The sequence below is a fragment of the Heloderma suspectum genome, chromosome 4, assembly GCF_057233095.1.
Source record: "Heloderma suspectum isolate Gila_16-S chromosome 4, 16-S_ref, whole genome shotgun sequence".
Classification (NCBI taxonomy): Eukaryota; Metazoa; Chordata; class Lepidosauria; order Squamata; family Helodermatidae; genus Heloderma; species Heloderma suspectum.
Window position 1 is genome coordinate 305125360 of NC_139461.1, and position 24821 is coordinate 305150180.

A 24821-nucleotide genomic window follows, 5' to 3' on the forward strand; every position below is an offset into this window, starting at 1 on the left:
TTTCAAATCATTCGCGTGTACAGCTTCTGAACAGGTGTTGCGCGCGTCCGCCAATGAGCGCGTTCCTCCGGCCTCGCGCGGCGCATCCAATCAGCGCCCGCCTCGGCTCCAGCCGCCCGTTGAACGTTCTTCCCTTCGTAACTATTCCCCACCCCACCCTCGCGTTGCCTGTCAATCACCCAGCGCCGCCTGGCTCTCCGTATCGCTGGTGAGGACGCGTCAAGACGTTCCGAGAGGAGAGTAAGACCGAGGGACGGGGAGGGGGGGAGGGTGGATTTGCGCAGGCGCACACCGCTTCTCCGTCCGCCTCGCGGGCCAGACCTGGCGCTCCGCTCCCCTTCCTTTCCCCCCTCCCCCCTCGGACTACCCAGAATCCTTTGCGAAGTGGCAACGTAGCCGGCTATGGCGGCGCCTGCGCTGTGAGGAGGAAAAAAGGAAAGAAAGAAGCCGGCTGACTGACTGGTCTGCCGCCGCGCCCGCCGGTTCTGGAGCCGCAGCCGCTGCGCCCCTCGCTTCGTCGGTACGTACCCCGAGCTGGCACTGACCGAGGGAGCGGTTAGTTTTCTTTTAAGGGAGGGGGCCGCGGCCCGAGCGCCCCTCCCCCCCGGCCGGCACCTCAGGCCACATCGTCGCCCCTCCCCCGCGTGCCCGATTCGGGGCTGGGGGTGCCGAGTTCGAATTCTGACTCCCCTCAGAGTTGGCCAGCGGGGCTTACAGGCAGGATTGTTCCCTCTCCCCGCGCGCGCCCGCCACAGGGGTGGGTGAGGGGAAGATGCTGGGCCGTTGAGGCGCTGCTCGTCGTCGTCATGAAGACCAGCTTTGCCCAGCCTGGTGCCCTCCAGGTGTGTTGGACTACGACTCCCAGCATCCCCCCCCAGCCCTCGGGGAGGGTTGTGTCTTACTCCTGATGAGGTGTGCATAAAATGGCATCTCTAGTTCTCGCCCCCCCCCCCGCCCCCCAGCACGAAGTCGGTCATAATTCAGATTTCAGAATGGGGAAGGGTTGGCTGGGTGATGCTGGGAGTTGTAGTCCAAGACGTCTGGAGGGCACCAGGTTGGGGAAGGCTGATTTAGGGTGCAGTCCTATGTGTGTTCAGACAGAAAAAAGTCCTACAAAGCCGAGCATCCCCCAGCCAGCGTAGCTGGCTGGGGGGTGCTGGGATTTGTAGGACTTCTTTCTGTCTGAACATAGGATTGTGCCCTGAGACAGCTTGCTGCCGAGGGCTGTGGAGTCTGTCTCACTGTGCTGGCTGCTTGTCTGCATGCTCCACCCAAGCAGAAGCCTGTGAAGGCTTCTCAGTATGTGTCAATTTCGTTTTTCTCTCGCCCTTCCTCGAAGGAGTTCAGGGCAGTGTATGTGGCTCTTCCACCCTCACCCCTTATGCCCACAACAGCCCTGTAAGGTAGGTTGGGCTGAGGGATGGCGAGTGGTTCAAAGTTATCCAGTGATCTTCGTGGCTTAGTGGGGACACTATGCCACATCAGTACTTTGAGTTACCTTTTCTCCTTGATCCCCTTCACCATTTTGAAATTTGAAGTATGATTGACTATTTAGGGTGGGGGTGGGGAGAAGAACTAGCAATGCCATTTTATGCACACCTAATTGAGACCAATTGAGCTTAGCAGGATGTCTGAGTGAACATGCATGGGAATGCAGTTCAATGTGTGTGTGCATTTTTAAAAATTAAATTTTGTTTCCTTGCTAATGTTTTTAGCTCATATTTCTATTCATTATATTTATCTTCCTTTTGTGCCATGTGTGTGTGTTTTGAAAGAGCAGAGTGGTTTATATTAGGGAGGCTCTCTTGCAAGCATTTTTGGATAACCTCAAGTCATGTATTTTGGTGCTCGCAGACTGTTCAGTGGATTCTACAGCCCTGTCCAGGTGTACTTTTGTGTGTTTTTCATAGGCCTTTCCAATAAAACCCCAGATGTGCGATGTAGGGAAATACTATCTTTCTTTCGGTTATTTAAACTGATAAGGATCTACACAAGGGGTGCTTCAGTTACCTTGATTCAGGGCTTCCCCCTCCTCAAATCCTCAGTAATGCGTATAGGGCTAGAAATTATATTCTAAGCACTAGCATCAAGCTTGTAGAAGCCCAAATGACTATAAACATCAGGGATTCTTTGTGTCCTGCCTTCATTTCTTGAAATAGCGCCCCCCCACACACAAACATTGATTGTGCATTTCTAAAAGGTAATGTGTTGATTTCGCAAATAAGCTAACAAAAATGTTCATAAACTCAGCTGTCCACAAGTTCTTTTGTTAGACCTTTGTGGCATAAAGATTCTCTAAAGAAAGGGGGAAAGACACGTCCAATTTCAAAACCTTCTCTGTCTGGTTACATGCAGGTACATCCATGTTCTTGTCTCGTAAACATCAGTGGAGACATTCCTGGGGTTCCATTTATTGATATATGCTAGAATGCAGTATTGCTTAGTGACTGTTGCTCCATAATACTTTTAATACAAATATCTACCTACATTCCCCTTTCTGAATGAGAGCTGGAAGCTTAGGAAGAGAAAGTGGGAGTTATTTGCACCTCCTCTTGCCACTCCTTTGGAACATCTGAAGTGACCTAAGGAGGCAGAACCCCCAAAGTGATGCTTTATATATGCTGGAATTGTGGTAATAAGTCAGTTTGCTACCAAACAATGGCTGGTTCTTTTTCATCTACCAACCATTGCTGTTTGTAGAATGTGCTGTTTGGGAAGGTGGATAAGATAGCAGGTCCTTGAGTAATGTCTGTACGCCAGTGTATGCTTGTGACTAGTATTGGCTTAACTTTTCAAAAGCAATTGAGGCTTTGAAGCTCTGGTGGCTTAAAATTAAGAGTTGGCAATTAGCAGCCTGCAATCAGTCACCATTCACCTGAGCCCTGAGGTGAGATGTTAAACCTTGGTAACAAACCACATCCTCATAGCTGGCTACAGATGGAAAGGAACAGTGTCAGAAACATGTGGGATGGTCCAGGCAGTTATTTCCAGGCATTTCTCTCCTGGACAGATAGCGAGTTGATTTGGAGCTTTCAGTTACCACCAGCTGTGGTATGGGCAAAGAATAAGGGTTGGGTTAGAAAGGGACTTAGCCTCAGATTGGTATATAGGTCAGCCTAGTTGCTCTTTGAAAAGATGGTGCCTAGGCTAGCAAATCATAACTGCTATACACTATGTAGACAGTACATGACCATCTCAAAATATCTTCCTGTATTTTCCTTTTCCTTTTGTTTTTATCTTTGACCCTCTGTTTGTATTCTTATGTATGATGTCTTGGGCTTTTGTTGCCTTGAAGTCTCATTTTCATATTCTTTTTTGTGGCTTAAAAATTGCTTTAAGAAAACCATGTCTGCCATATGACCCGGTTTGCATGTCATGTTAACCCTGTTTTGTTTGTTTTTTAATTCAGGCTTATTATGAATGCAGCAGTGTGCTAGTGCACACTGCCCAATTGCTCCCTTTTCAAGCAGAAGTGGTTAAACATCTGGCTTGTTGGGGAACATACAAGCCAGAGTTCCTAGTTTGCACATTAATCAATCCCGATTGATTGATTGATTGTTTGATTAGGCAGCATGCAAAAGTGTGCGCAAGCATGTTGCCACATTTAAAATAACCAAGTTTTTTTAAAAAAACTGGCAACTATGCCACTACAACTGCATCATTAGAATGTGAAAAGGGCACTACACAAAATTTAGACTGCAATAACATAGTTATTGTGATACATGAACTGGGCCTCAAGATCTAAGAATTAGAGCTTTAAAAAGTATCCCAGCATCTGGTTGTAGGTGTTGTGCCATGCTATATTTTATTAATGTATTTATGACATTTCTCTACTGCCCAATAGCCAGAGTTCTCTGGGCTGTTCACAACAGTTAAAACCACAAAATACAGCATAAAATACAATATACAATTTAAAAGTTTTAAACTACAATATAAAAGTAAAACCGAAATAAAACTTAGCAGCAGTGCAGACAGATTTAAAACCACAGAACTAGAAGACTAAAATGCCTGGGAAAATAAGAAGGTCTTCACCTGGTGCTGAAAAGAGTACAATGTAGACACCAGGTGAGCCTCTCTGGGAAGCTCATTCCATAACCAGGGTGCCACAGCAGAAAAGGCCCTCTTCTTGGTAGCCACCCACTTCACTTCCTTTGGCAGGGACTCCTGGAGAAGTACAAGAGGAAACAATTCTTGTACATTTTGAGCAAGCATTGTCAATGTTGTGGACAGCATAACCTTGGCAGGCTATGCAGTCTAAATTTTGTGTAGTGCCCTTTTCACATTCTAATGATGCAGTTGTAAGATGTCACTTATTTCCTGTCTCTGCCTAATCTGTAGAAGGAAGTATAACATTGGAAGTACATCCCATGATTTGCAGTATTTGTCAAGGCCTGGTTTTGGAAACCGCTTCAGGTTATGAGAATGAATGTGGAACAGTGCCTAATTTAATACACAGAACAGTGATCTCCAAACTGTACCAGAGCACATGAGTGTGCTGTGAGAGGGGCTGACATGTGCCTTGAAAAATCAAGCCACCCTACTGGATGCATTCTCCACTTTATGGCTTTTGGAATGGGAAGACCATATGTAGCATGGCCCTCCAAAATATGGGCAGGGATATCATCCTTAGGGGAGAGAGCAAGGACTTGCTGAGGTTTTCTGATGCACCTTGCACTAAGCTGAAATGAATGGCGGAAGGATTGTACGTCAGTGATAGAGCGCACACTTTGCATGTAAAAGGTCCCAGGTTCAATCCCTGTCATCTCCAGGGCTGGAAAAGACTCCTGTCTGAAACCCTAGAGAGCAACTGCCAATCAGTGTAGACACTACTGAGCTAGATGGATCTAGTGGTTTGATTTGCTATAAGGTAGCTTCATAGGGTGCTTCTAGGTGAGGCTTTTATGGTGCCATCTCCCCACTTCATTCACGCAATTTTATGGGGGTCCAGATGACATCTTCTACTTGTAACATCTTCTCCTTGTGTTTTCCCACTGTTCCTTCCATCTTTTTTTCTTACTGCAGAAAATTGGTTAAGGAGAAAAAGTTGGAACTGCTGCACAATGCCTTCTGATTGGTAGCACTAAGAGCCCTCCATCTGGAACCACCTATAAATGCCTAATCCATGAAGTACCACCATTACCCAGGAAGGACAGTCCCATCACTGGGCTCTGACTGGGCACAGGGGACAGCAGGAGGCAAATATTAACTACCCTGATATTGCAAAGAGGATGCCTGCCCATTGTTCTGGAAGCTGATACATATAACATATATTCTATCTTTTTTAAGTATAGGAGTGGTGTACTTGCAATTTAAATCTAGGAGTTCTGCCCCTGGTATCAAAAGTTTGGGAAGCAATGACATAGAACGTTGCTCATAGGAATAGTTTCAAAGCTGTATGCTTTTCTTAGCTGGCTGACAGAGCCATTTTAACTGAAATGGTTGATTTTTAGAAAGAAGTGTTATTTGCATTATAACAGGGTTAGTTGACCAACATCTTTACTCTTTGTAGAACCCTTCCCCCACCCCATACACACACACAAACACTACCTCCAAAGAAATATTTTTGTCTTTGTTTAGGACTCTCCTTTTAACCCCATCACCACACTCCAGCATTCTGTTCCTCTTATCTTTTTGTGTTACACTGTCCTTGACACCCACTGAGAGCAGCCTAGCAACCCACCCACGAAGCTCCTTCAGACTACCATTTGGAAATCGCCATTCTAACAAGTAGTACGTTAAGATATCCAGAATCTAACAGGAATCTACCAGATGTGGATATATTTTTATAACTATATATTAATTTCTGTTAATGCAGCCATACTTAAATTTTTGTTCTATAAGATGTTACACAATTTTTGTTGAATCTGAAATATGTCTGGTCTTTTTTCAGCACTATATCTTTTCTAGAAATATAATTTGCTGCACTTCATTATTTGTTGCATCTATGGAATACTGGAGGTGTAAAAAAGAGAAAGAAAGAAATCCAGCAAATCACTTATTTCTTACAATAGCATTTCTGCTGATACCCAAAGACTGCAAGAAGATGCACAGAAGTATTAGCTAGACAGTTGATAGGACCAGTCAGCAGAAAGAACAAGAACAACACAAAAATTCCATTATAACAAAAATTGGATCCAAAGAAAACTCTCTGCTTAGCTCAGTGGATGGGTGGGCTTGTCCAGCTATGTCTCTTTGTGACGTAGGAGACATTTTGAGGGGAGCACTGTTGTCTGTAAGATAATAACCAGTCTGACCTACCTTAACAATGGCAACCTTTGTATGTACCTCAGTATGCCTGGAACAGTAGGAAGGACCATAACTTGATAGTTGAGGGCATGTTTTGCATGTTTTCAGGTTTGCATGCCTGAAACCGTGGAGAGCCTCTGCCAATCAGAGTAGACAGTACTGGGCTAGATAGACCTGATGGTCTGATTCAGTATATGACAGCTTCATATATATTAATATGAATATCTTTCATGTTTCTTTCTAAATGCTGTGCACATATTTTTTTCAATATTTGTTGCTGTGCATTTAGTAGTGACAAGGTGTTACCCGAGTCTTTTGACAGTACCTTTTGATTTCATTCTGCAGAAGTGGACATGAGAAAGACAAATGCATTAACTTGCTATCCCTTTTCACAGGCTCCAGTGCTATTTCTTCCTTGTTCCTCTGAAGTCTCTGGGTTCAAAGTAATGGCAGGAAGTTTGCCTATCCTCTAATTCTGTTCTCCTAAACAATTCCTTCTTTTCCTCTTTGATGAGCTTCTGCCAGGCTTTAAAAACCTGGCTGTTCAGGTGGACATTTGGGGTGAGTTAGTGTTTTTTTAGAGCAGCGTTTTGTTATTTTTTTTTGGTTCAGTTGATTATGTAAATTTAGTATTAGTATTGTACACTGCCTAGAGTGGCTGGGTAGTTGGCCAGATGGGTGGCTAATACATCAAATAAATAAATAAAAAGGGCATGCTCTTTGCTGATTTCAAAACCCTATATAGAAAAAAGTAGCACGAATCAGAGCTCCCTCTCCCTAACTTCTGCAGGCAGAGGATTTCACACATGCACTGCCCTCATGCTGCCAGGAATTTCTGTATTAGCAGAGAACATGTAGAAATAAGTCCATAGAAGGTTGGGACTGGAAGTTTGGCTAAAGGGAAAGAAGTGGTAGGGCCGTTGCTTCTCCTGTTTAGTACAAGTCCCCATAATGGGTTCAGGATCAGTCCTCAGCTCGCCTTACCACCCCCTCAAGTGTGAACCAGCAAAAATATTGCAGGGAAATTTATGTATTTACAATTATTTTTAGGCTGCCTGTAAGGGAAAAAAAAAACAGGAGATGAAGGAGAACCAAAATAAGATATCCATCTCTTTTGGTGCTTCCAGATGGAGGGCTGCTGGTGCCAGCAATTAGAAGACATTGACCTGGTTTGCATGTCACAGTGGCAATTCGTGGGTTATTTAACCCACAATTTATGGGAATGTGCACTGTGTATGAGCACTTCTGCTCCCTGTAAACAACCTCTGATAGATGTGATTGGAGGTTGTCAGTGTGACATGCAAACTTGGACCAGTGGGTTGTTTAGCGATTAGCCCAACAATAAACCATGGGTTAGCTGCTGGGTTGTTTAGCCTAAACAACCCACTGGCCTGGGTTCGCACATCGTGCTAACAATCTCCGATCAAAGGTTGTTTACAGTAAATGGCAGCTGCTCGGATGGGCAAGGCTCCTGGCAAATCATGGGTTAAATAAACCCATGATTTTCTGCTGTTATGTGTGAACTGATTCATTGTGTAGCATCTTTTTTTTAATGGATTTTCTTTGTTAAGGAAAAAGGAAGCAGTAAGAAAAGACAGAAAGGTCATGAGTAGAAGTCAACATCATCTGGACCTTCCGTAAACTTCTGTGAATGCGCCAGGGCAATGGTGTGATAAAAGCCATGTCTGGAAGCATCCTTTGTCCTCCCCTTTCCTACAATTTTTTTGCAAGACCCCAGTGGTTCCACAACTCTCATCAGCTGTGGCACGGCATTTTTCTGTGGCAGTCGTTTAAATGAAGTGTGTACTTCAAATCTTGTATGAAAGGCAAGGAAGTCTGTAAAGGAACAACCTTTCCTTACTCGATAATGATGTGCTCCTTCAATTTATACAGCTTTTTTCATTAATTACGCTGGCCAACTTGCTGGCAGGATATTAATTTCTGGCCTTGCCTAGTAGTTTTGCTGCAAAACAGCATGTCACTGCTGTTTTTTAAACAAAAGGTGAAAGAAGCTTGAGCAGCACATAAAACATGACAGTAGAGGTAATATAATGAAAAACAAGTTTTATTATGGAAAGGTACTGGCTAAAGGTTTGGAGGTTGTTGTTTTTTTTACTTTCCCCAGCTGAGAATGGTGTGTGTTAAGTAAAAGGTTTGTTGTTTTGAAAATATAAATTAAGGTTAAAAGAATGGTTCATTCTGGCAATAACTATGATGACTCTGAAATATTTAACTAAAACTGTTTTCCCTAATAGATTCTTTATGCTCCCAATTCTATAATGTTTTTGGTACAGGGGCAGTACTTAGTAGGTGCAAAATACTGGTTCTGCTAACACCATAGAGGGCCAGTGTAGATACAATACTGGCTCCCTTTTAAACCATGGCTTGCAAATTGCAATCCAGCATTGGGACCCTGTGCTCTTTCTTCTTCTCTCCCATGGTTTGGCATTGCATGTACAACAAGGTAATGTTTACTCGGATTCCCTCAAAATTGCTTTGTACAAACCAGTTTCAAAATATGGTTTTGAGAGTACCTGATTAATATTAACCTTGGTTTAAATGCAACACCTAACAGTGGCTAATGCCAAGAAGTGAGGGGGAAGGAGTACGTGTTTGTTCTCCAGCTTCCTCCTGATTGATGAACTGTGGTTTGTAGTGACCTGCTGTAACATCTGTGCTGGACTACAATGTTATGTCTACATTTGTTTTCTTCTCTGTTGCAGGACCATGGCAAGTCCAAGAACAAGGAAGGTCCTTAAAGAAGTCCGAGTACAGGATGAGAATAATGTAAGCAGTTTGGTGTATCCTTTTAGTAGCATATGATTAAGCAGCAATGAGTCACCTTCATCTCACATAGATGAATCTTTTATTAGCATACAGATTTGCCATGTAAACTTCTTTTTCTGGACCATTTGCCACAAATAGTTCATCATTGTGACCAAACCATATGACTTTTGTATGCACAAAATGCATATCACAGTGATTCCCACCTGTATATATCACATTTTGGATAACTTGGGCAGATTACCCCAACACTTCATACATGCACAGTCACCTCTAGAAAAGGGTATCTGACATTGATCTCAATGCTCAGGAAGGTTTGTCTGGAATTTGGCAGTTCTGTGCATGTGCTCACAGAACTTTTCCTCACATCAGTGTGTGTAGTGAGATACTCTGTCTGAGTTGATGGCCGTCCTACTGATCTTCCATTTTTAATCTGGATCATTTTATTCAGTGCATTGCATTAAATGTCAGCCTGTTGTAGCCAGTCTGGAAAGTTAAAAAAAATCTGTTATCTTATTGGAATGGTGTATGGGCTGGAATAAAAGCTCAGCTCATGTTAGCAAGGAACAAAACAAGCTAACAGAACAAAACCTAGATGCACTTTCTTTGCCCCAGATGTTTAATGAAATTACTCTTCAAGTCAAATTAATATACAATTCTAAACTTTTGATATCTTTTCTGAGCTGTGTCTGGTCTGTCTCATCTGAAGTGACTGTTTGTTTAAAACTGAAAGAACCCTTTTGCTCCTTCTCACTGCAGGTTTGTTTTGAATGTGGTGCATTTAACCCCCAGTGGGTGAGTGTGACCTATGGAATTTGGATCTGTCTGGAATGCTCAGGAAAGCATAGAGGCTTGGGTGTTCATCTCAGGTTAGTCATTGATAACAAATACATTTTTGTTGAAAAGAAAGCAAATAAATACAAAAATCATTTACTAGGACCCAGAACTATGTGTGTTTTAAAAAATGAAAAAAGCAACCTGCCATTTAGTTAAGATTGATAAGTCTTATCGTTATCCTCCCAAGTGTGAGTTAATGGAGATATCTAATGGGGAAGAGCCATAGCTCGGTGGTAGAGCACCTGCTTTGCATGCGTAAGGTCCCAGGTTCAGTCCCTGGCTTCTCCAGGTAGGCCTGGAAATACTGCTGTCTGAAACCCTGGAGAGCTGTTTCCAGTCATTGTCAACAGTACTGGGCTAGACGGACCAGTGGTCTGACTCGGTAGAAGGCAGCTACCTCTCTGATAGTAGACATCTGAGGAAGATTTAAAAAGTGTAAAATTGCTGCAAGTTCTGGAAAGTATCTGAATTTCTTTTACACTTAAGAGTAAGATCAACTCATTTAGAATGTATTTTTTAAAATCCAGTTTTAGCTTCAGAGAAGATGTCTCTAAGTCAGGCTTGGGCAACTTATGGCCCTCCAGATGTTTTGTCCTACAAACATTTGGAGGACTACTCATTGCCTATACCCGCTCTAAGTAGAGTCATAAATCATAAGATATTGTAGAGCGTCCTCTCTGTGGCTAGTGAGGAAATTCCACAGGCAAAGGAGGAGGTCTACTCCGGAGGCATCCTCATTGCAGTGGCAGACATCTCCACTGACATCACGTCTCTACCATTGATACTCCAAGGGGGGGGGGGTGCACCAGGGTCAGATCAAGGGAGGCCATGAATCCTGCAGTTCCAAAATCCTTCCATTCTTCTGACACTGCCCCCCCCCCCCCAAGGGAGGATAACTATGTCAGCTTTGGAGCTGGTGTAGTTATTTCCTTCCCTTTGGAAGAAGGATCGGGGGAGAATGAACTAGGAAGAAAAATACTTGAAAAATGCCAGCCCTGCCACCTTGTGCCCTGGCTGGTGTGAGCCCAGCAAGTTAGCGTTGCCATGGATTCTCCCCAATCCAACTCCATAGGATTGTTCCTCCTGGAGCTCAGAATTAATTTTTTTCCTGCCATATAAGAGGCGTTCGGGAAATCATTTGTTGGGGAAATCATTTGTTGGGCTGCTTAATTACAATGTGATATTTATATATATTTATATTATATAATGGGATGTATTTTGGTTCTCAGTTTTGTACGCTCTGTCACAATGGACAAGTGGAAGGACATTGAACTGGAGAAAATGAAGGCTGGTGGTAATCATAAATTCCGAGAGTTTTTAGAGTCGCAGGTGGATTATGATCCTTGCTGGTCAATGCAAGAGAAGTATAACAGCAAAGCTGCAGCACTCTTCAGAGATAAGGTTAATTAAACAATAACTTCAGCATCCTTGGAACCTGATCATTTCAACACCTAATTGGTTTAGAGACATGGATTCTACTTCCATTTCTGTGAATATTAACCTGTTAATTCTGAGATAGGTGAGGAAGGTCTTGGAATAAAAAGTTAAAATTTCTGACTATCCTGTTCCTACAATTTGTGACTTCTGAGAAATGAGAGACACTGAGTTTAGAATAGGGAAATTACTGATACTTAACTGTCTAGTTCTTTTTATTGTGCGTGTTATTTTTTAAGGAACGTAGAAGAGTGGAAGTTACGCTTTCGGTATGTTTCATTTTTATTATATAAAATTTCATTGCTTGCCCACATAAAATTGCATATCTTTTGCCAAATCTTAGAAGCAAATTATGTGTTCCAAGTCTGTGGGGCAAAGAAAAGCAGATCAACATTTTTGGTGGCTGATATACAATTGCCAAATTTACCCTCTCCTCAAAATTCACCCAGGCTTTGGCATCTTCTATAAAATATATTGCTTTTTAGGTGGCTTCATTGGCTGAAGGTAAAGAATGGTCAATTGAAACTTCTTCTGCCAGAAACTGGACTCCACCTCAACCCAAAGTTGCTCTGTCCTCAGTTCACCGGTAGGAATTCCTTGGTCTTGTTCAGCGTGGTTATTTTAAGGCTGCTATTTTAACCACCAGAAGGTGGTTATTCTAAGGATGGAGTTAGATGATGGGGAGCCCCGGAGTACACATGGCTATTACTGCGACCTGCTCAAACACATCTCCTACTCTATTCACCACTGGTAGTGTTTAGTAATACAAAGCATTTGATGTGAATCATTGCACTCAGTTTCTCTGCAGCTACAAGCAGCAATCAGTGCATTGGACGTGTGGCACAAACTTGGACAGCCATGATGTCAGTTTGTTTTAGTACACGTTATTGTGGGAAGAGGAGGAGATGTGGGGCTGTTGCAGCAGCTACATATCATCAAGAATGTCTAGCTCCAGTGTAAGGTAGTAGAAGTTAACTACTGTTATTGGAGCAAAAACTACCATCAAGTTTAATTTAACGTGGTTTCCTTCTTGGCTTTCAATTATACAACTTTTGTGATTTGTTATTTCTTAGTCCCTAGGAATCTGACCAAGGTTCTGCATTTTATTTTTAAAAGTTTGCATTGCATCATTTTTGCACATCTGATTCTTATGTTGCATATGCAGGCTTATTGCTACATAGGTGTATCTTCTAAACATCTGCAGGATTATAACCCCACGCCAGAAAAACCCTTGCTAATTTGCTTTTAAAGATGCCACACGCTCTTTGTTTTCCCCCTCCAGTATCCATCAGTTATAGGAATAGGCAATGTCAACACAGCATATAGTGATGTTTTAAGTTATTTTCCATCTATGTTAGCTCCCTGCTATTGTCTTATCGCTTAATGGCTATTGCCAGTGGTTCAAGTACCATGGCATAATGTTTGATGTATGTAACTTTGTTACGTATATTATTAAAGTAACCTTAAAAAACGCTGTTGAATACTCAAGACATCACTAATTGCACTCCAGGACTGCCATACTTCAGGGCAGCCTAGGCTGGGTTTATGACAACTAAAAATAGATGTGTTTATAAAGAAGGGGCAGGTCTTGGCATATCCGGATGGATTGAACTCCCATCCATGCCTCAGCCCTATATGCAGCCATCCCATGTTCGTAGAAGTGCACAGATTAACACATCATAATATGGGACTAGGGAGCCCAGACTCATACATACTATTTTGTCTTTCATATAGTTTACTTTTACATTCTTCTCTACAGAAGCTCTGCTGGCCAACCACAGAATGCTGGTGCCACTTCTGACAAAGCCTTTGAAGACTGGTTAAATGATGATGTTGGCTCCTATCAAGGGTAAAAATCACTTCTCTGTCTGATACAGAATTCCACAAATGTGATTACCAACAGTTAATTCTCGCTCCCCCCCCATGCCCCCATGATGACCATCCTTGCCATGGATGCCCTGCACAAATATCCCCTTGATTGAATTCTCCACTCATTGCCAAGAGGAGCAGACTTTTGCAGAAACAGCATGAGTCAGTCTCACTGCATTTAGGCTTCTGCAAAGCATCATACAAAATAAGAAACAGCCTTTTCCCTCCCCTAAGTTCTTTGCCTGTGCCAGAAGACTCAGGATGGTAGAACTTGGTGACGATGGCAAATAATGGCTGCCTAATAAGCCAAACCAAAATTTGTGATCTTCTGGTTTGAAAACTGTTCTGGCTAGTGTGAGCACTTCAGTGTATTATCTTCCTGTACTCTACTCTTTATTACTTGGCATTGTTTTGAGGTATTTCTTAAGCTGTCTCTATATACAGTTAGGTTGTTTCAGTGATATTAAAAGCAAACTAGGGTTCAAATCCATACTTGGGGCTGACCCACACTTTATCTGTCAATTATATTTGCTGTAGTGTACACTCAAGGTGTTAGAGGAGATCAGCATCTCCAAACATTTGGGGAACATGAGATGACTAACTTCATGGGCTGTGGCTACTACATATCTACAGACATGCATTTTCACACTTCACACGAGTTTGCAGCAAAGGCCAGTGTCCATGTGGCAAACACTACTGCTGCATAAAGTGTGATCCAATTCTGAGCTATTGACCCTTTGAGTGACTTTAGATAAGTAATATTCTGGTGGGAAGGGAAGGCATCAAACAGCTCCTTCCCTTCTTGTCGTTCTTCCAAGCTCCAAGGATGTTTCTTAGTTGTTGTTTTAAAGTCCGGGTAAATGATCACAATACTGTGTGTAATGTGTACTTTGCTCCTATGAATCACTATGAACTCTACAGTCTGATGCTGTAGATTTGAAAATGAATAGAAGTGCTCAGTATCAACATACCCTATTGATTAGAAAGAGCTATAAAATGAATCTGAAGAATGCAGGTTGAATATAACTTGTTGGCCATATAGATTGTGTGACAGTCACACACTACTGGGTATTTGAGAATGGGGTTATTAAATACAACCCCATGCTCCTTTCTGTTGAGGGGAGCAATCTTAAAGAAGCTCTGAGGTTCTGCTGACCATTGTAAACACTTCAGGGCCATTAATTGTACTAGAAATAAAGTACTCTACTTAAAGCCAGTTGAAAGCTGTTTGCATTGCTTGTTTATAGTGGTTCCATGTGAATATTAGATTTGCACTTAAGCAAACGAATCCGAAATATAACCTACTAGTTTAATTTGGCGTATAGTGTGTGTGTTTTACAGAAATGTGTTTTGATTATAAACACTATTTGCTTATTTTCTTGTTTATTTTGCTTCAGTGGTCAAGAGAATCGCTATGTGGGGTTTGGGAATACAGTTACTCCTCCAAAAAAGGAAGATGACTTCCTCAATAATGCCATGTCCTCCCTGTATTCAGTAAGTACATGCTTTCCATATGCTTATTAGTAAAAGATGCAGTCTGTCTTTTCTCTTATCACTAAAATATTCTTTAAAATAATAAAGCCAAGAATCCTTGTATTACCTCATGTCTGAAGTAGTTGAAATACGAGAGAATTTTCATTGCAATTTTAGACAGATAAGTTCAACTGTACAAGTGTAATGTTGGAAAATTAAGAATTGTGCATTGTACAACTCCACAGTTGGGACCTTTTAAATATCTTTAACGAAGCATTTGATCATTGGTCAGAAAGGTGAAAAACATACATTCTTAGCATCCCAAACTAAAATGATGATTTCTCCATCTGCTTTGCTTTCTTGCCAGCATGACCCTTTGTAACCACAATGCTGTTTGTGCTGATTCAGGTAATGCTTGCCTGTGCTAATCTTTCTTGCCCCCATGTTGGTATTTCTAGAAATACCAACCCAGTATTTTAAAATTGGGTAATATAGATTATTCTCATCCATTCTCCCCCCCTTGTTGTTGTTGTTCAGTCGTTCAGTCGTGTCCGACTCTTCGTGACCCCATGGACCATAGCACGCCAGGCCTTCCTGTCCTGCACTCTCTCCCGGAGTGTGCTCAAGTTCATATTCATTGCATCCGTGATGCTATCTAGCCATCTCATCCTCTGCCGTCCCCTTCTCCTTTTGCCTTCAGTCTTTCCCAGCATCAGGGTCTTTTCCAGGGAGTTTTCTCTTCGCATTAGGTGGCCAAAATATTGGAGCTTCAGCTTCATTATCTGTCCTTCCAATGAGCACTCAGGGTTGATTTCCTTTAGGATGGACTGATTTGACCTCCTTGCAGTCCAGGGGACTCGTAAGAGTCTTCTCCAGCACCACAGTTTGAAAGCATCAATTCTTCGGCGCTCAGCCTTCCTTATAGTCCAGCTCTCACAGCCATACATTACTACTGGGAAAACCATAGCTTTGATTAGACGGACCTTTGTCGGCAAGGTGATGTCTCTGCTTCTGACTATGCTGTCTAGGTTGGCCATAGCTTTCCTCCCAAGGAGCAAGCGTCTTTTAATTTCATGGCTACAGTCACCGTCTGCGGTGATCTTGGAGCCCAAGAAAGTAAAATCTGTCACTGCTTCCATTTCTTCCCCTTCTATATGCCAGGAAGTGATGGGGCCAGATGCCATGATCTTCGTTTTTTTAATGTTGAGTTTCAAACCAGCTTTTGCACTCTCCTCTTTCACCCTCAACAAGAGGCTCTTGAGATCCTCTTCGCTTTCTGCCATTAGGGTGGTATCGTCTGCATATCGGAGGTTGTTGATAATTCTCCCAGCAATCTTAATTCCGACCTCTGATTCATCCAACCCGGCATTTCTCATGATGTACTCTGCATATAAGTTAAATAAGCAGGGCGACAATATGCAGCCTTGTCATACTCCTTTCCCAATTTTGAACCAATCGGTTGTTTCATATCTGGTTCTGACTGTTGCTTCTTGACCCTCGTACAGGTTTCTCAGGAGACAGGTAAGGTGGTCGGGTACTCCCATCACTTTAAGAATTTGCCACAGTTCGTTGTGATCCACACAATCAAAGGCTTTAGCGTAGTCAATGAAGCAGAAATAGACGTTTTTCTGGAATTCTCTTGCTTTCTCCATGATGTAGCGAATGTTGGCGATTTGATCTCTACTTCCTCTGCCTCTTCGAAATCCAGCTTGTACTTCCGGTAGTTCTCGGTTCGCATACTGCTGAAGCCTAGCTTGTAGGATTTTGAGCATCACCTTGCTGGCATGTGAAATGAGCGCAATGGTGCGGTAGTTTGAACACTCTTTGGCGTTGCCCTTCTTTGGAATTGGAATGTAAACTGACCTTTTCCAGTCTTGTGGCCACTGTTGAGTGTTCCAGGTTTGTTGGCATATTGAATGCAGCACTTTAACAGCATCATCTTTTAGGATTTTAAATAGCTCGGCTGGAATACTGTCATCTCCGCTAGTTTTGTTGTTACTAATGCTTCCTAAGGCCCACTTGACTTCACTCTCGAGGATGTCCGGCTCAAGTTCAGTGACCGCACTATCATGGCTATCAGGGACATTCAGATCTTTCCTGTATAGTTCTTCTGTGTATTCTTGCCACCTCTTCTTAATCTCATCTGCTTCTGTTAGGTCCCTGCCTTCTTTGTCCTTTATCATGCCCGTCTTTGCACAAAACGTTCCCTTGAGATCTCCAATTTTCTTGAAGAGATCTCTAGTCTTTCCCATTCTGTTGTTTTCCTCGATTTCTTTGCATTGTTCATTTAAGAAGGCCTTCTTGTCTCTCCTTGCTATTCTCTGGAACTCTGTATTCAGTTGGGTATATCTTCCTCTTTCTCCCTTGCTTTTCGCTTCCCTTCTTTCGTGAGCTACTTGTAAAGCCTCATCAGACAGCCACTTTGCTTTCTTGCATTTCTTTTTCTTTGGGATGGATTTCGTTGCTGCCTCCTGAACAATGTTACGGACCTCCGTCCATAGTTCCTCAGGCACTCTGTCTATCAGGTCTAATCCCTGAAATCTATTCCTCACCTCCACTGTATATTCATCAGGGATATGATTTAGGTCATACCTGAACGGTTTAGTGGTTTTCCCGACGTTCTTCAATTTAAGCCGAAATTTTGCAAGCAGCAGCTCATGATGTGAGCCACAGTCAGCTCCAGGTCTTGTTTTTACTGACTGTATGGAGCTTCTCCATCTTTGGCTGCAAAGGACATAATCAATCTGATTTCGATATTGACCATCTGGTGACGTCCATGTGTAGAGTCTCCTCTTGTGCTTTTGGAAAAGAGTGTTTGCTATGATCAGCATGTTCTCTTGGCAAAACTCTATTAGCTTTTGTCCTGCTTCATTTTGTACACCAAGGCCATGCCTGCCTGTTATCCCAGTGATTTCTTGACTTCCTACTTTAGCATTCCAATCTCCTATGATGAAGAGGACATCTTTTTTTGGTGTTAGTTCTAGAAGGTGTTGTAGGTCTTCATAGAACCGATCAACCTCAGCTTCTTCGGCCTCAGTGGTTGGGGCATAGGCTTGAATTACTGTGATGTTGAATGGTTTGCCTTGGATTCGTACTGAGATCATTCTATCATTTTTAAGATTGTACCCCAGTACTGCTTTTCCCACCCTTTTGTTGACTATGAGTGCTACTCCATTTCTTCTAAGGGATTCTTGCCCACAATAGTAGATATGATGGTCACCTGAATTAAATTCGCCCATGCCTGTCCATTTGAGTTCGCTGATTCCCAAGATGTCGATGTTCAATCTTGCCATCTCATGTTTGACCACCTCCAGCTTACCTTGATTCATTGATCTGACATTGCAGGTTCCTAAACAATATTGTTCTTTACAGCATCGGATTTTCTTTTCACCACCAGACACATCCACAGCTGAGTGTCCTTTCGGGTTTGGCCCAGCCGCTTCACTCTTTCTGGCGCTACTTGGAAATACCCTCTGCTCTTCCCCAGTAGCATATTGGACACCTTCCGACCTGAGGGGCTCATCTTCCGGCGTCATATCTTTTAGCCTTGTGATACGTTCCATGGGGTTTTCTTGGCAAGAATCCTGGAGTGGGTTGCCATTTCCTTCTCCAGTGGACCACATTTTGTCAGAACTCTCTGCCATGACCTGTCCGTCTTGGGTGGCCCTGCACGGCATAGCTTATGGCTTCACTGAGTTACGCAAGCCCCTTCGCCACAACAAGGCAGTGATCCATGAAGGGGTTCTCCCCCCTGCCCTGGCCCAAATTTCTAGAAATACTGACCCAATCTTCCTTTTCACAAAACATTTTTTAAAAAAGTTGGAAAAGAAAAGGGTCTCCAATGAGATGTATATAGTTCTAAGAAAGGGAGCAGGTGACTGAAAATTTTACTTTTATAAGCTGATCCTGACCATCTGAGGAAAACCAGTGGTTAAAGTAGCTGCTTCCTTTGTCTTCATTTCACATAAGCAACAGTGCCATAAAACTAATAATCAAGTTTTAAAAAGGAGTATGTGGGGGGAGGAACTGTAGAGAGGGAGTTGCTTAAACCTGAATTTACAGTGGGAGAAGAACTCTGGACTTAGAAGTAGCAGCTGAGATCTGGAAAGTAGAGCATCCAACGTAAGCTCCCCAAATTAAGGAAGGGGTATTTCCCTTGTTCCTCCCCAACACCCTACCTTCATGGATAGCCCCATGGATCCCATGCTATAGGGCAGTAATGGCTGATTTTTTTTAATTGTACACACCAGTTTTGGCCCTTGTGTAAATTTATGAACTAGAAGCTTTCAAACAAAGGAACTCAGTTTATTGTGCATTAACCTGGAGTCTACATGGAGCAGGCCTAGTTATTATCTGTCTCTCCTTTCAGGGATGGAGCAGTTTTACAACTGGAGCAAGCAAGTTTGCTTCCGCAGCTAAAGAGGGTGTAAGTAAACGCTATAATCCAGCAAATAAAGCTATTCCACTTAAACTCTGTTTTTTTGCATGCAGAAATCTTGGCAGACACAAACATATAGTGATGGGGGTTGGTTGTTTTTTTCATTTGATTTGATTCAGCTAAGGGTGAATGCAGATTATTTATTAACCACCTGTTCATGTGATGATAGTGAGCAAAAACACCTAAGACCTTTTGGTTGATCTATGCCACTTACAAGATTTATAACAGTAGCACGTAAAATGTTAAATTACAAATTAGCAATGAAATATTCTCTAAATATGTTTTTCCTTTCCAACCAGTACCACTAATTAATAATAATATCTGTAATGCAGTAGTAATAGCATGAATATTTGTTAGTTTAGCTTGCATTTCTTTGGTTTTGCATGTTTGGGTTCTCAAATAAAAATTAAATTCCTGCAGCTGTTGCTTTCAAATTCTTGTGCTTCAGGGAACTTCTTTTTTGAGTTTCTGTGTCAGATGAGGGTTCTGGGAAACATTCTAGGATGCATATTCAATTCATGTGGGTGCTGGTGCCAAGACTGTTGGCTATTGTCATCAGTTTGCATGAAGTGAATGCATGCAGTGGCAGGGAAAATAGGAACTGATACCTGAAGAATTTTTTCAGGGGCATTTATCCACCATTACTGATCTTCTCAGAAAAGAATCCCTGATAAGTTTCCAGGCTCCCTGGAATGCAATTTGAAATGACTGTCCTATGACAATTTTATCTAAGAGTTTCATCAAAGATGATGCTAAAATGCTTAAACAGGTTCTGTACAGAGAATCATAGAATAGTAGCATTGGAAGGGATCTATAAGACCATCAAGTCCAATCCCCAGAGAGATTATAAGAGATTAAAACATAAGATGGGAGGATGGGATCACATATAATATGTGGGCACTAAGGGTGCTTCCACACTAGGCTTCTGTTGAATTGCCATGCTTCATTCATGCACTTGCTATGGGGCATCCACATAACAGTCTCATCCAGTCATTGTCTTCCTCTCTTTTCCCTGCAGTTCTTCCATTTTTTTTCAGATTGCCAAATGACTTTTGTGAGAATGGAAGAGTAGTGCAGTCTCTGTAGTCATAGGCAGCTTTAATGTTTTAGTCTCCTGTTTTGTAAATAGCTATGGTTTCTACATGTGTAGTAGCAGGCAGGTGAATGTATCAGTGCCATTTTATCATCCTACAATGTCCCCCCCCCCCTTAACATTATCACTAAAATGCTTTGCTTTTCTGGCTGTATTTTTGAAATTACAATTGCACTTAAATCAAGACCATTATAGCACTATATCTTCAACAACAACAAAGTAGATTGTGAAAAGCTGCTGCTGCCTTTTCTGTCACTGCCATTTTACTACTTGGCAAGGACCCTTTGGGGCAACAAAGTCCTTGATGGAGGGCTAGACATTTCCCACTCACCAGTGGTTTGGGGCATAGAATCATAGAATAGTAGGGTTGGAAGTGGCCTATAAGACCCAGTGGAAACATCCAATGGAAAAAAATGTTGAAATTTCCTTTGGATGACAGGAGTTATGTACAACTTTGAGAAGCCTGGGGGCAGGGGGGAATGTGAGATTGAAACAAACCATTTGTGTTTCTGTCAACAGGCTACCAAATTTGGATCTCAAGCAACTCAGAAGGTGATTATCACAAGTTGTTCTGTTCTGTGGCTAACCCAACACTAAAAATCTTTGCTAGCTCTCTTTTCCTCAGCAGTTTGAATTCTCTTGGAATATTTGCAATCTCCTGGATCATCTTGGAGAAAGTGCACGTTAGGTTCCAGTTTCAGAGGTATTGTGATCAAACCATCATGTACTTGCTTTAGTTAGGGAGCAGATGAGGGATATTTTGGCGCATACTCAAGAGTAAAGGATGACACTATTGGCTCTTCAGCTGTTTAGTTTGCGGTTTGCTGCTATGTTGTAGAAGATCTACAACCTGATAGCAAGAATCCATTCTAAAATCCATAATGCCCATCGTTTTTGCACTTAGCACCAGAATGTTATTGGAGCATATTAAGTAATAGCAGTATACTGCGCAATCAAGTGTGTGTCTTTCCTTCCTTTACTGTAATGGAGAATGTTGTGTGAAATAATTAAATTGAATTAATGCTGTGTTATATTTTGTACCAAATGGTTTGTGCATATTTTATATTTTACCCCATGACTGCTGAATTTACTCCTAGGTCATATGGCACCTTTCTCCTAAGGGAGTGGTTCAAAGTAATTCATGAGAGGTAAATACATCTACCGGGGGGAAGTAATCAAATCAATTTATTATGGTCGTAGACCAACAAGAGGGGGAAGTATTATCTAGTGTAATAAAAGAATGGATAGTAGCTTCTCCAGGTAAAATAATGTGCCCTATAGTTATTGTTGCAAAAAGGTCATGTACATACAAACCCAAAATATTTCTTCTCCTTGCTATTAATTATGCAGTAGCCCCCTGAGTCTGAATTACCTCCTGATCTGTGCGCTATTTGCATAGATCATTACTTAGTCCCAGTTGATACTGTATTGGAGTCCCTGTGGGAGTGTGTGGCTGCCATAAAGTCACAGCTCTGAGGTGCTCAGATAATGGTGCAATTTATTTGATTTTTAAAGAAAAATGGCAGTCAAGGTGGCTTACAATCATAAATAAAACTTTATTAACACAATAACAAAATGCATTAAAACACAGTTTAAAACACAACATCTGCAGAAACTAACTTGTCCACAGGTGAGTTGTACATATGGATGTTTCTCATGATTGCCTGTTTCTGGAGGCCTTTCCTCAAGCCATCACAGTTGTGGGGGATACTTGCATATTACCCACGCAGAGAAGCTGGTTCATACAAATAACAGCTCAGTTAGAGTACCTCCCAGCCACAGGATCAGTGGCGACCCTGCGTATACCCAAGGTGTTTGCATTGTGCAGGTTTGCGTGAACCAGCTCCAAGGAGAGCATATTTGCATGTAGAAGTCTTGTTACCAGCTAGAATCTAATCTGTCTGTAAGAAGGAGCTAGCTGTACATATGTCAAGTTCTAGCAAGTTAAGCAAAACAAAGGTTTGGGGTTCTTTGAGGTCTATATCTAGTATTGCGTGCCTGCAGGTGTCCAGTGAGAATAATTCATGTTTAATTGTAGCCATCTTCCAGGCTAAAATTTTGTGTGTCTTCAAAGGAAAAATGCAGTAAATATTCCCTGGCAGATCTTAAGCCTCTGTCTGAATATTAAGCCTGCAGATATTTACCCCTTAGGTAGAATAGCGAAACTTTATCACCTTGATTTTCCTCTGCTGCCTCCTCACAGAAGTCATAGTTACTTACAATCTTGTTGAATGCCATATTAGTATCAACATGCATATTTATTCAGAGCACTGTAGACAAGTTAACTAATCAGCTCTACTGACAAGCCACTTGAGCATCATTGCTTTTCATATATGACAGCAAATTTCCCCAATTATTAAGTGGAGCTGTTGCTTCCTTGCTTGTGCTTACAGCCTGGCTGAACTTTTAGCCTTGACTCACATATGTAATTCGGCAATTCAGTTTGGCATATTAAACAACAGACTCAGCATTTCGCTTGTCAGTAAGGCACCAGTACAGGAATAAATATCATGCTTTCTTGCCTAAAAAAAAAAAAAGGAGTGCTTTAGATCTTTTGCTAAATGCTGCTTCTTCTACCTCCCTTGCTCTCTTCTCTTGTGCTGCCTGGGTGTAAAGTTTTGGGGCCACAAACAGCAGGCAGAGCCGGTAAAGCCCTCTATTCTCATGCATGGGCGCTTTGTTACTGTGCTGAATTTGTACATTTTGCTGCTAGCTGTCTTTTTCTTTCACTTATTCCCCCCTACACACTTCGAAATCAAGTCATTTTTGTTGAGCAGTGTTGTCTACATCTTTCTGTAATGTCTTCTTCAGCTTGTTTAAAATAGGCTGCATCAAGCAAGAATCCTAGGTATATATTCCAGTCCGTCCTATTCTGTAAATGTTTATGTCAAGGACTCATTTGCTGTGTGTATGGTGGGCAGAGGTGGGGGAGGCATTCAGGAGTAAGGTATGTTTAGAACTACTACTGTATTAGGGAAGCATTTGGAATTGGAGTCAGTAAGCAATGCTCCACAGAAGGCTTCATTAACAGGAGAAAAGTGTTTGCAACATTCAGTCACAGATCTGTCAATTCATAGGGGTCAGTATCCATAGGAAATGAAAAATCCATCAGACAAGAAATTGCAAGGTTCACCTCAAGCAGAATAAATTGCACATATTCTATAAATTATGCAGATGTTTGAGCTAATAAAGCAAAGACATTGATTAGGTGGACTTGTTTAGATTCTGAATGTTCACAATATCCCATAGCAACAGTTAATGGATGCCAGCCATGGTAGCAAAATACTGCAGTGTTAGAACACATGAGGGACTGGGATATTAGGCAACAGCTAGGGATATGGCTCTAGGGAGAAGAGCACAGAGCTGTGAAGAAAGGGAAATTCCCCTTAAGAATGTAAAAACCCTGCTGGATCAGACCAAGGTCCTTCTGCTCCAGCATTGTATTCACACAGTGGCCAACTAGCTGCCTGTGGGAAACCCACAAGTGGGATGTGAGTGTAATAGCACCCTCCCAGGTACTGCCTCTGATAGTGAAGGTATATAGCCATCCGAACTAGCGGCCACTGATACCCTTATCCTGCTTGGAAGTGCTTTTAACTTTGCCTCTATTAGGAGTCTTGAGTAGCTACTTCCTTATCCTTTTCTCACACTAAGGAACAGAAATGCGCATCTTAATATTCTTCCCTGCATACAACTCACCACAATAAAAATAAAAAGGAATATACAGTACAACTCTTCCTCCCCAAGCCACTTCATAGAGAGTGCATGTAACTCTTCAGAGTAAGAAATAATGGAAAGGAGAAATTAATGGTGTCCTCCCTAAATAATATCCGCTAAGAAATATTAACAAGAATATACATTGTTCTTGGAAACAAAAAAGGACAAAGATTTCTTCTTGGTCTTTGCGTAGTGGCTGAAGGGACCATAGGTCATCTGCTCCAGTCCCTATCCCCAAGGCCAGGTCTACCCCCGCCCTTCCCCTTCCCCCAGCAGACTATTGCAGATCAAGCTGGACAATCTAGATCTCTGAACCAGAAAGGATGTGCCTTTCTGCAAACAGTTGCACATGACCTTAGTAAGAGAACCAAGCCAGAAGTGTATTCTTTCTCTCTTCATCTCTAGCCAATAATTCCTCCTCCCCTTGCAGTCTGCTGGGCACAACTTCAAGCCACCAGCGTACTCTTTCTCGTTGTAGTAGTTCCTATAGCTCTGGAAAAGCAGGGAGGAAATGTATGCTCCAGACAAATGAACCACATCTGAGATCTCAGAATACAAAACTGCAAGAGGCTTTCTAGTTCATTTTTTATTTTTTATTTGGTCAAAACTTTGTGTGGCACTTCATTACTGGAACATGGCAAATTTGTACTTTAGAACAGAAGCCTTCTGCATCTCTTCCAAGATAGTGGTTTGATCATTCATGAGTATGCTTGCACAACTCAGCAAAGAGCATGACTCTTAAGCCATGGAATAGTTTTTTTGATGCAAGAGTGAAGAAGAAGAATTTGAGAAGAATTTCTGTTTGAGAAGCAACAGGAATTCTTCTCAAATGGGGATGGCACTGCTAGCTGTGCTTATTCTTTGAAATCACTGCATACCTCTTTCCAAAAGAGCACATTTGGGGACATGTTACTATAGTCTGGTTGCCAT

At 42.1% G+C, this 24821-nt stretch overlaps 1 protein-coding gene across 2 annotated transcripts in view; it reads left to right on the forward strand.

The window, feature by feature from the left end:
• Window positions 1-379: 379 nt before the first annotated feature.
• ARFGAP1 (ARF GTPase activating protein 1) overlaps window positions 380-24821 on the forward strand; it is a 35422-nt gene continuing 10980 nt past the window's right edge. For both annotated transcript variants that reach the window (XM_084854382.1, XM_084854381.1), the window contains exons 1-9: window positions 380-520; window positions 8970-9033; window positions 9790-9899; window positions 11097-11268; window positions 11787-11887; window positions 13061-13150; window positions 14568-14664; window positions 19013-19069; window positions 20694-20726. In XM_084854382.1, the coding sequence (XP_084710508.1) occupies window positions 8974-9033; window positions 9790-9899; window positions 11097-11268; window positions 11787-11887; window positions 13061-13150; window positions 14568-14664; window positions 19013-19069; window positions 20694-20726 (720 nt within the window). In that variant the 5' untranslated portion in view covers window positions 380-520; window positions 8970-8973. The remainder of the gene's footprint in view (window positions 521-8969; window positions 9034-9789; window positions 9900-11096; window positions 11269-11786; window positions 11888-13060; window positions 13151-14567; window positions 14665-19012; window positions 19070-20693; window positions 20727-24821) is intronic.